Raw genomic sequence first — 12782 nt, forward strand, 5'->3', positions numbered from 1 at the left:
ATAAAGAAGAAGATTTATGACTTTAGTGTTTCAGCAAAATCCAAGCAATACGAAATTGGAATCTGCTCTTGTATTGTTGATTATAGAGACTCGGAAAGAGGGGTGTTACCATAGATGTAAATGTTAGAAAAGTAAATGCGAAGCTACCGAGTTTAGAGAATATTAGAATGACTAGAGTTCTGCCTTAGCTCTAGGGACTCTCCGCTGATGAACTTCATTTACTGTAGCAACCAACCTGTTGCACTCTCGGTTCCACTGAGATGACGTCTGCCTCCAGCTCGGTTATTCACTATTCTGGACTGGTGGGTTCAAAACAAGAACGAAAACGCAGTCTCTAACCTACTGCTTAATTACTAAAAATGTTCCTTGCAGTCCCGAAACACGTGTAAACCATATGCACTATAAGTTATTTTTTCAGCATTCATTTTCTCTATACTGCCGTGCTAAGCACAAAAGTGGTATCTACACTTTTTGTCAAAATTGAGTTATTGTCACGAGGTGGTTCTTTATAACATGTTTTACCCCTATGCAATGTTTTATTGTCAATTGTGAATTGGAGCTATTTTTTAATAAAATCTAAAAAAGTGAAATATGGATCAAATACTAAAACTTTAAATAGCAGTTTTTCGGTTTGACCTCAGCTGCAGATACGACTTTTGCGCTTAGCACGGCAGTATACACGTGTTTCTTTAACCCTTTCCGGCGCGGTGGTCACAAAAAAGGACACCAATTTTAAAAATTTCTTTAAAAAAAAGTTTTTTCTTTAAAACTTCAAAAATTGCTGCATTAGATGCTTTTATTTCTCTTTAATGCACACAGATGGCAGCACTATTAAATATGACTCTTTTTGTTGGCTTAATTTCTTCTTTAAAATACCTCGATTTTCAAGCTCAAATACAATATTTTTTTCAAGATTTTAAAATTTACACCGTAAACTAAATTAGCCAACCATTTTCCCTCAGGAATCCTGAGTTGATCAATCATAATTTTGCAAAAGATTCGAGTTCATTTTTGAATGCATAAACAAAGTTTCTTTCCAGGTGTCCCCAAAAGTGGACACCGCCCTTCTAGAGCATTGATCTCCCTGTTGCGGGTGAAAGATGTAATTTGATACATTTCAGGGAATGGGGACCCAAAAGAATAGTTCAACGGGCTTTTGTTTATTTATTTCGGGTTCTTAACCCAGAACAGATGAATTTGAAGGCCCATGAATGCACACATTTGCCCAAATAAAATAAGCAGGATTGGAGAAAATCAAGGTTTTACGAATACAGTCAGACCTCGATATAGGATCACTCGCTTACAAGGTCACCCCGCATGTAAGGTCATTTTTCCAAAGTCCCGGCTCACTGAATAGGAATTCTATGTCATGTATTATCGGATATATGGTCATGTCGTAATACATTAATCGCTTATAAGTTCACTTTTGTCAGATTTCTTTGAATGATTTCAGTGCATAACAGATTCACTTCCAAGAATTCACCGCGATATACGATCCTTAAAAAGTGAAAAGTCGTTTTTCCTATCAACGTAGCAGGTAGTGCACAGAATGCAGTAGCAAATGAGCATTACGACAGTGGTTCTAAAATATGAAGCAGTAATGCGGGCACTCAGCGTATACATATAGCACTCTTTTACCAGTCATGAGAAGCTGGAGAAATTTTCAGAAAATAATTAGAAACCATTTTGTATAAATTAAAGAAAAAACACATTAGTCCTGTATTAATGACAATTTCAAGTAAGGTAAGTTGCACATCAGTTGCTTGCTTGGGGATATTTGAATGCAGCTTTACTCTAAGTGAAAGTCTTAAAAAATAATTTCAAAATTTCTTATTAATTCCAAAAATTTAAATTGGTTCAAATCAATTTAACTACAATAACCTAATTAACTGATAGTTTTGAACGTATTAAATTTTGAAGTGATTTAATGAATTAAATGTTCATTTATCAATGAATATATATGAATCGGTTATAAGGTCAGTTTCGTGAAGTCCCGAGGGGTGACCTTATATCGAGGTCCGACTGTAATTAGTATTAAAAATAAGTAAAAATGTTATTTTAAAAAAAGTCTCGTATAACACGGTTTCGATATAACACGGTACGCGTCCCGTGGTTTACATTATTTCTAAGTCTCGTATAACACGGTACATCTTATATAACCTGATTTTTCTCATGCACATACTTAATTAGTATCAAAAATAAGTAAAAATGAAATTAAAAAAAAAAAAAGTCTCGTATAACACGGTTTCGATACAATACGGAACGAATTAACTGTGTTACACGAGGGTCACCTGTACTTGCTTTTTGTATTGTAACGAATCCCGGCGCGACTTCCAACTTTCTTGAAAGGACGACACAGTTCTTGATTAAAAACACAGGAAATTTATTTACACTATGTACAGGAAAGAGCGTCAACAACTGCTAAATTGGGGCCGTGGTAGCCCGATCGGTAGAGTGTCGGATTCGGGGCCGGAGGGTCCCGGGTTCGAACCTCGACGGTCGAAGACCCACCGTCGTCATTAAAGGGGACTGGGCGACGTTAAATAGGCTCGTGGTCTCAATGTCCTCCAAGTGAAACGATACCTCTGGGGGTGCTAGTACTAGGTAGCTCCTGGTCTAGTTCTGAATTCTCATTAACTGTTCGATCCGGTGATGGTGCTGCCATCTATCGGTATATAAAATAATGGAGGCAAGGCACTTAGTATGCAGTCCTCGACATAAATACAGTTGTAGTCAGTTGTGACTCGGAATCGAACTGCTAAATGAATCACCAGCAATTAAGCAAGTATCACTCAACACCGTAAACTCAACGGTTACACACGTATTTACTTCCAAATACGCAAAAATACAGCTCGAAAGGCTTCACAAGACAGAGCAATAATGCCCTCCAGCTGCAACGATTCACAAGCAAAAACAAACTCGAGACTGACTCATTCACAAGACGCCCGGCGCTTTATACCGCTTAAATCTCTAGAAAATCCTACTAAGTTCTACACATTTCTCATATCTTCTTTTTACTCATCCACGAATCTTATCAATGAAAAATAGGGGGACCGTATACTTCAGCCGAATGTATAGGGGCTGTATATTCATTACAGGAAACTATTTACAGGTTACGTTACTGCAATAATTTTAGCAGAGCCGTGTCCAAGGGGAGGGTTTTAGGGGTTAAACCCTTCCCATTGAAAAAAAATCAATGGATCATTAAGGGGTCTAAGGACCTTTAAGCTTCAAAATTTTCGACTTTCTGGAAAAAATATATGTTATGCATCGTTTAATTCTGAACAATTTGATACCTTATTTATTATCATATGTCAAAAACTTTTCGAGCTATCGTAAAAATGCGTAAACTTTCCCCATAGAGATTTATGTTAACAGCAGCTGTTTAAGCCTCTTTTGCTCAGATGCCGGTTTCTTCGGTTTTCTCGTTTTGCGCGCATAATATCTCAGAAAGTTTCTTATATATTTCCGTAAAACATTTGATACTTGTTTGTCTGGTTTATATTTATGACCTGAACCTAAATTTGTTTAATTTTTTTAAAATTATTTATTTATTTTTTGAAATTTTACAAGTCATAATCAAAAATTTCCAAAATTTTGGGCAAAAATATATATATTTTTTAATATTACCTTTCATTTCTAGTTAAAATTTAGGTTCAGATCATAAAAATGTACCAGACAAACATGCATGAAAGGTTTTACGGAAATACATAAGAAACTTTCTGAAATATCATGCGTGCAAAACGAGAAAACCAAAGAAACCGGCACCTGAGAAAAAGAGGCTTAAACAGCTGCTGTTAACATAAATCTCTATGGGGGAAAGTTTCAGTATTTTTACGATAACTTGAAAAGTTTTTGGCGTATGGTAATAAATAAGGTATCAAATTGTTCAGAATTAAATTATGCATAACATGTATTTTTTCCAGAAAATCGAAAATTTTGAAGGTTAAAGGTCCTTAGACCCCTTAAACCATTTTCCAAAATGTAGTTTAAGTTTTAATTAATTTTAGTGTTAATACTTTGATGCAGTATTTATTAACACTAAAATTAATCGCCCTCTGAAATTTAACGATCTTTAACAATTAACATTTTACTCAATTGTATCTTTCCCAAGCACCTTTGCTACTAAATGCTTGAAAAAATTAACAATGGAGGAATGGCTGAAGAGTCCAGCAAATGCTGTAAGCAAGCAGGGGAAAATTATTTTAAAGAATATTACACAATGATGTAGCCAAAAAAAAAAAAAAAAAAAACTCATGGGCAAGGAAAATGGTTACTTTGCTTACTATTAGGTTTTGTTTGTTGTATGCCTTTAGTATTGGATGAATTAGTCGTTTCACACATTAGAAGAATGTTTCTATGCGAAACAGCAATTTTTCGTTATAAAATTTTTATTTTCATTAAATTCCTGTTCAATGTTATTTGATGGAAAAACAAAAGAAAAAATAAAGAAACTAGCATTAGGTGGCATAAAAGGAATGTGTTTGCCTTTTTTTTTTTTTTTCAGATTTACAAAATGTTGAACAGTACAAATAAGATTTTATTTTAAAAAAACCCCACAAAACGTTTAAAAAAAGTCTAGCTATTGAACTAAAGTAAACAATTCAACACGCATAATTAGTTTCCCTTTGACAACCTAAAATATAAAGGAGAAAGTTTCAGCCCCTCCCTTTATGAAATCCTGGACACGGGCCTGAATTTTAGATGACAGATCTTAATATATAAAAATCAATGTCCTGAGATAACATATATATATATATATATATATATATATATATATATATATATATATATATATATATATATATATATATATATATATATATATATATATATATATATATATATATATATATATATATATCAACGCACGGCCGAAACCGCTGAAGCTTCAGACTTGAAATTTGGCAGGCATGTCCGCATGATCACGAAAGTAACCACTAAGAAAGGATTTTTCGAAATCTCATTTAGTTCGGGAGAAATTAATTAAAACCTCTCAATTTCTGCGAAATTAAAACCTGTCATTGAATTCAAATCCCTTATTTTCGAAGGCTTTCCTCCATTCAAATCATTATTCAGTACTTCATCTCAACTTTTGTTCGATAGCGAACTATAAATTTGATATTGTTTTTGTTTCTCACGTGGTTCTTCGAGGCTTTTCTCGAGTCAAATCATAATGTTTCTGTCTTTTGCTTTCATTTTTTCAAAACTCAAAACGAAGTTTTTAAGAACATCATCACAGGCGGACTATCCTTTTGAATTTAAAAGAGTGCAGTTTCCTGTTAAAGTTTGCTTTGCAATAACCATTAATAAGTCACAAGGACATACATTAAAAGTAGCAGGGATCCATTTAAGAGAAGACTTTTTTTCACACGGCCAATGTTATGTAGCTTGCTCCAAAGCCAGTTCATCAAGCAGCTTAATAATTTTAGCACCAGAAAAAAAAAACTAAAAATGTTGTATACGAAGAAGTTCTAGCTTAAACATAGGTATATCAATAAAATGTGGATGACCTGTGTTTGCAAAGATAATCAATACTTTAAAAGGATCGCTAATAACAGTTAAAGATCGGTTAAGGACAAGGGCATATATGTAAGGAGTCCAGGGGCCCCGGGATCCTCCCAAAATTAGAAAAAAATATAGGTAATAAGTAATTATTGTAGGGGATTTTCGAAACTAGGTGCACCAAGCACTGTTAACCCCTGCTAATTCCATTACCAGAGCAATGCCGGGTACGGGAATGCTAGTCATTTAATAAAAGCCAAATTTAGCTAGATTGCGACAAATTAATGACAAAAATAACTAATATTTACAGAATTTGTGACAGTATTTTTGTACTCACCTTTGCACGCTTTCCTGTGCGTTATCGGCTTCGTGGTGTCCCTGTAGTATCCCTCCTTGCAGTAGTGGCAGTGCCTGCCCGCCGTGTTGTGCCTGCAGTTGAGGCACACTCCGCCGGAAGTGCCGCCGGACAGCTTGTACAGCTCCATGTTGAAGCGGCACCGTCGGGCGTGGAGATTGCAGTTGCATGCTGCACAAGGAAAGAACAAAAAATTAATTTGAATTTTTGGCATCTTGAATTCAAATTATGTTTTTCGCAATCACGAGTATGTGTATGTAGGCGTGTGTGTGGGGGATATGTGTGTTTGTGTGTAGGGGGTAAGTGTGTTTGTGTGTAGGCATGTGTGTTTGTGTCTGTGTGCAGGCATAAGTGTGTGGGTAGTTGTGTGTATGAATGTGTGGGGGGGGGGGGGGGTATGTGTATGTGTGTGTCTGTGTGCAGGCATGAATGTGTGGGTAGTTGTGTGTATGTTTTTGTGTGCGTGTATGTGTAGGTGTCTGTATGTATGCGTGTGTGTTTGTGTATGTGTGTGTATGTGTGTGCGTGTGTGTGTAGTTGTGTATGTATGCGCGTGTATGTGTAGGTGTCTATGTATGCGTGTGTGTTTGTGTATGTGTGTGTAGTTGTGTATGTGTGCGTGTAGTTGTGTATGTATGCGCGTGTGTGTAGGACATGGATGCAACCTGGAGACGGCTTTCGCTGTAGGAGCAGCATCGTGAGGAGCCGGTCGACGGTGATGGTGCGGAGGGTGGCGGGGGGGAAAATCAAAAGACGCCAAAAACAGTCAAATAAAAGCAATAAGCAATCGTGATTGCTCAAAAAACATAAATTTAGTATTCATTTAACGTGGGGAGCAAAGCAAAATAGCGGTTAAAAATAGCTGAAGGTGTACTGCACCAAATAATCCACTATAATATTAAAATCTGTTCGCGTCCGTCTGTCTGTCTGTCTGAAGATCGATCTTCTCAAGAACCGCTGCGAATCGAGAGTCGAACGAGATACCGATCAATTCGTAATTTTCCAAAGAAAACAATAGAACCAATCTCGTAATTGTACGACTTTAATTAGCGAAGATATTAATTAAAAGGTTAATTAGCATAACGTCATTCAGGAATTCTTATTTCTTTCCTGTTGCCATTTTGCATATGGGTAAGCAAATAAAATTCTAAAAACTGTTTTAAAAGAGATTTTTTTGGCTGCTGTCCAAATCTTGAAACAACGTTTCCATCTAGAATTTCATTTGAAATTAGTTTAAAATTGGTTGCTCTATTCGGACATATTCTTATTATCGTCTGTCCTTTTTTAAATTTTTCACATTCAACGTTCTTAACTCTTTTCAACATATGAAAAATGTTTCTTTAATAACGTTTATTGATTGTAGTGTAAGTTTATCATTCACCGGCCTTATATTTTGGTACATTTAGGATGTGCGACTAATTATGTTTATTTTGTTGGACTTTTTTCCGTCACATGGGCGAGTTTTCGTATTGTAATAACTTTTTCCTTCCTGTTTCTATTTTTGAAATACAGTTTGTATCGTTAAAAGAACACGTTAAATTAAGATTTTTTGGATTTCTTTAAGTGAAACAGAGTTGAACGAAAAAGATTGTTTTCAAGTATTTTAACTAAAGTTTAGTTGGAATCTGATGACTTGGTATTAAATTAATGCTTATTGGTATTTAGTAAGTATTGGTGCTTTAGTTTCACGTAATCAACCAAAAAGTGTGTGTAATTTCATGTAAAAAGATGATTGTATAATTGTACATAAATATTTCAGATATAGTCTATCAGATTTAATTCAGTTTAAAGTGAGCACAGATTGTAGTTGATAATGCATATATTTTCATCTTTTGTGCTAATTGAAAGTACTCATAACTTGTATCATTTATAACTATGATTAACGTTAAAGAGATTTTTGCCAAAAATATGCTCTACTGGTGTTTTGCAAACCTTGCAATACGCGTATTTATTTATTCCTCAGCGCTTAAGAAACAGATGTCAGAGTAATACAAAAACACCAATTGGACATCTCTTTCATTTTTTAAGTAGCCCGTGCAACGCCGGGCACGCAGCTAGTATACATAAAAAAGAGGGTATACTGTTTTGAAAGTATAGGGGGAAGACGATGACAACTCAAACTGTAGGAAATAAATTACTAAAGAAAACCAGAGATTAATGTGAATCAGATATTGCAGTACCGTCATTCAGATGAGTCAAGGAAGGGGGGGGGGGGGGTCATTCCCCCCCCCCCCCCCCCCACACACCACCATTTTGAAATATTCCCAGGAAAAATCAGAAAGAAGCCCGCAGGAAAGTATTTTTTACGATATTGTTTTTTTTTTTAAATAATTTTAAAAGATACAACTTCAAAATCATTAAAAAAATAGAAGGTGTACGTGATTATACGAATCAAACCATTTAGGCATCCGGTATACGTTGTGTATTTTAACTAAACAACAGAGAAAAATAATATAAAAATTAGCATAAATGTAAACACCTGCTATTTTGTTACAATTATTTTTCAGCAGATGGCAGCACCAGCGATTGACGGCCGGTATTTTCCAGCAATTATGAAGGGAACGCGGGGAATATAAACGTTTGTTTACTTCACAATCGCTTACCATTTTACAAAACTTTTATATGTTTCATAAAATAAAAACTCTCCTAGTTTCTTGAACAAATTGTTTTGCTGCAAACGTTTCTTAAACATTTTTTTTCGAACGATATTATTTTTTTTTTCACAATAACGATCAAACCGAAAAAGAAAACGAAGATAGAGGGTAGATTGAGCAATACAAATTATTCACCTGAAGATATATTTTTGAAAAAGTGATAAATTAAAAAATGCAAATACAGAAAGAAGCAGAAGTAACTAGATAAACCGAGTAGTAAAAATGTACTAATCGTCAGTAGCGGATTGTAGGGGGGAGAGGGACAGGGGGCCCGGGAACCCCCCAAAAGGAAAAATTAATTAATTTTTTTTTTTTTTTTTAATTGACTTCCCTATAAACATGAAGAAATGTTTTGCAGTTGTTTAAAAAGAATACAAAAAAACAAAACGCAAATCTTATTTGAATAAAAGCATTTTTGTTTGCTAAACAAGTAATACTGGAGTCAGAGATTTACTGGTTTGGAACTCAAAGGAACGTACTTAGTCCATCAATTCTTCTTTGATGCAATCAGAAATTTATATTTTTCAAAAAATGTGTGGAGATATGAATCGAAAGGTCATTTCAATCCAGGAAATAATAGATTTGCGAAATAATAGATTTTTTTTTTTTTTTTTGAGCTTATAAAAAAAAAATGTAGAATGAAATAAATCACACATGGGCGTCGCGGCCGGGGGGGGGGGGTCCGAGGGGTCCGGACCCAATCAATAATTGAGAGTCAGACCCCATAAAAATTTGTATTTGTTAAGATAAAATCCATTATTTGGAACTTATTACTGTTTTAATTCCAAAAAAGGACGATAATGCACAGTTACATAACACATAATTTATTCTGTGAAATACAGTTGTGAAATGTTAAATTATTAGATAATTGAGTCGAAATGAACTTTGCTTACACAAAAGGAAAGCAACTGTCTGCAATGAAAGCTTAGAAGCAAAGAATAAGCGTTGCTAATTTTAAGGAGCCTAAACTACTTTGCAGCAAGTCCGTAATTTGCAATTTTCACGGAGGGGCGGGGGAGGGGAGCAAAGGATAGATACTCAATGTATATTTTTTTCAAAAAAAAACTATGTCGAACCTAGAAGACAGGTTTAAAAAGGAACAAGTAGATGATAAACGAGCAAATACAATAAAAGTAAAAAAAAGAAAAAGTATTTCTTTTTTTTTTCTAAATGCAATCTTAAAATATAATTTAGGAGCATCGAGATTCTGTCTTATTACATTACCTCGCCTGGGCGACCGAAGCATGTTTTAAATAGGAAAAACAAAAGCTGAAATACTGCGAGAAAGATTTAAAATATTGTAATGAAATAATCACAACAAAAATTCTAAGTACTTGAATGTTCGAAAAAAAAAGTAAAACAAAAAATTTTATTAAGATAATCAGGAGGCATGATATTTATAATAAAGTGAAAAAATTTTGACCTAATGTATAAGTGTTAACAAAGGCGTACCTAGCATGGGTGACAATCGGGGCGGTAATTTGTGGTGCGTACCTCCCCTTCCCCTCACAAACTTAAAAAAAAAACTTTAAATAGTCTATGTAAAAAAAGAAAACATGAAATTCATACGATAGGCCGTCGAAAGGTCAAAAAAGTAAAGGTGTGTATGAAATTGGTGGCCTTTTAATTATGTCAAACATATCTCAAACACAAGTAAAGATAATGGGACTTTTTTTTTTACAGGAACTCGCAACTAGGCTTAAGTATTGACAACATGAACCTAATCCTGAGAATAGTGTTCACTCCATGATGAAGTGTAGGAAAAGGAGGAGGGGGCGGTTCGGGAGTTTTCCCCCGGATTTTTTTTTAAATTTGCAGTCTTAAGAATATACTTTAGCTTCATATTTTTCAAAAACTTGAAATTTTACATTTCACTTTGGGTTTCACCCTACATACGGGTGACACCCGAAGGGTACCGCCTCGTCCCGTCCTTAAAAGCAACGTCTCTGGTGTTAAGTATATTACTCCAGTTCAAAATGTTAAAAGTGTTTTTACTGAAGTCGCAGACGTATTTTAAATAAATATCCGGCTGGAAATTGAAAATTTCTCTATAGAAAACCAAAGCACCCTTCAGGACCTCATAAGAGGTCGCCTAAAATTTTGTTTTTGAAACTTCCATTTTGAAAGCAAGGGAGAGTATCTAAATGCTATTTCTTCCTCTAACGTCAGCAACAATAGCCTACAATTGCATATTTACAATTCCATTGTCGAAAAACTACCAGGAGAGGGCCCTCACCGTAATATTGGAAAAACGCCCAATCCCCACAATCAGAGATCGTCTTGACTTTCGTCTTCAGGGCTTCAACTGTGAAAATATTTGTAAGGTCCCTGAACCTTTCTTCCTAATCAAAGAGCGTCTAAAACTTCGACATTTATACCTAAACTTTCGAAAAAAAGTTTCGGAAAGAAGTCTTGAAATTCCTTTTCCCTACACCATCGAAAGTCATCTAAATTCAACTTTTTCGGATCTTCAACTTCAAAAAACTGTTTGTTCCCAAACATGACCTACAATTGTGTTTTTAAAACTTCGATTACGGAAAAATTCCGCAGAAGGCCCCCGAATCTCTCTTCTCTCAAACATCACCAAAAATCGTCTAAAACTGAGTTTATAAAACAATAATTTCGAAAATATTCCGGAGAAGAAACCCCCCATTTCTGAGTCAAAATTATGCTTCAGTAGGTTGACTAAGCTCAAAATACACAAAAAGTGATTAAATCCTGTTCTCTTGTGTTAACACTTCATTAGAAAAAAATTGCAGAGAGGAAAATAAACAGTTATTTTTATCACACATACTGGCTAGGAAAAGTTTATTTTGTGTGTTTATGCTGATAAGGATGTTTCAGTTTTTAATATTATGTATTAAATGACAATGCTAATCCATTTTTAGTATGTATACAATTTTTTATCCCCTTCTTTTTTAAACAGCTTGAAATTAGCAGTGTTAAAGTTGGTCCCCCCCCCCCCCAATAAATGTTATCCGACGACGCCAATGAAATCACATGAGAGTTTCTTGACAAAACCATAATATTAATGGGAACGGCATGTAGTTTTTAAACTTTTGAGAACAAGTCAGCTATTGCTTAGAATTTCGTAAAGGAGTAGCTTCTAAATTCTTCAATAAAACCCATATATACTCCCCATATAAACCCATATTATAAAGCTATAATTTTCTTGTTTGCATAATATTTTATTGTTAAAATAGAAATTCGTTAAAAAAAATTGAAATGAGGTATGAGTTTATTTAATAACCTTGTCCTTGTGTCATAATCATAATGGAACTCTTTCTAATTAAATCCGCTCATTTTACAGCATCTCGGTGAAATTATATAGCGTTTAGTGTTTAATTGACTTGAAATGTTAAAGATTTTTTTACGTCCACAATCAAGGTAGAAAAGTGCATAGTATTTATGTATTTAAAAGTAGATTCTTAGTACAGTAAACTCCTGATTATCGGCGGTCGGGTTATCCGCTGCTCGGATTATCCGCGGGTCTTTTCACTATTTTTTTTTAACAGTCATTAAATGCTTTTAAAACTTTTGATCGTGTTATTGTTCGTTCTTAGATTTTACATATGTATATTTTTTACTTTCAATGTCAGCAAATGGAATGTAGCTATGTTTTTAACAAAAATGTAAATGTGTAAGTGTTATTCATATTTTTGTAGCTATTGTATACAGTAGTATCGTTTTTTAATTATTATTCTGATTATCCGCGGTTTTCGCTTATCCGCGGTTACCATGCCACCCTATTCCGCGGATAATCGAGAGTTTACTGTACTTAAAAGTAGATCCTAAAAAAAGAAAAGAAAAGAAAAACATTTAAAATAAAGTCATGAAATCTTCGCTATGAAAAATTGAAAATAGGAGGGGGGAAGCTTTTCAATTTCTTGAGCCCCCTCCAAAAATTACTGCTAATTTGTGTTTTACAGATTTTATGAAAAACCACTAAATAAAAATCAATTTCAATCAGACGGGGAAAAAGAAGAAAAAGAAAGATAAATAAATAAAAAGAAAGAAAGAAGAGAAAAAGATATGGGAAAAATTAATAAAGTTTGCACCAGAGTAGCTATGCAAAGCTACAGAAAATGTAAGAAAATTTTCAAATACCGAAGTGTTTGCCCGAAATATTCGTTCATTCGAGACCGTAATTACAGACCCTTACCCACATCGATGTTTTCCGTTGAATAAGAAAATCGAAAAAAAAAAAATTAATTTGAATTTTTGGCCTCTTGAATTAAAATTATGTTTTTCGCAATCACGAGCGTGTG

The 12782-nt window shown here is 34.4% G+C and overlaps 1 protein-coding gene across 1 annotated transcript in view; it reads right to left on the reverse strand.

Moving 5' to 3' along the window:
- Positions 1-11780, reverse strand: part of LOC129233034 (netrin-1-like) — a 51312-nt gene extending 39532 nt beyond the window's left edge. Inside the window, exons 1-2 of the mRNA XM_054867115.1 lie at positions 11765-11780; positions 5843-6031 (exon numbers count right to left, since the gene is read on the reverse strand). Of these exons, the coding sequence (XP_054723090.1) occupies positions 5843-6031; positions 11765-11780 (205 nt within the window). The remainder of the gene's footprint in view (positions 1-5842; positions 6032-11764) is intronic.
- Between the last annotated feature and the right edge of the window lie 1002 nt (positions 11781-12782).

The sequence above is a fragment of the Uloborus diversus genome, unplaced genomic scaffold (genome assembly GCF_026930045.1).
Source record: "Uloborus diversus isolate 005 unplaced genomic scaffold, Udiv.v.3.1 scaffold_15, whole genome shotgun sequence".
In the NCBI taxonomy this organism is placed as follows: domain Eukaryota; kingdom Metazoa; phylum Arthropoda; class Arachnida; order Araneae; family Uloboridae; genus Uloborus; species Uloborus diversus.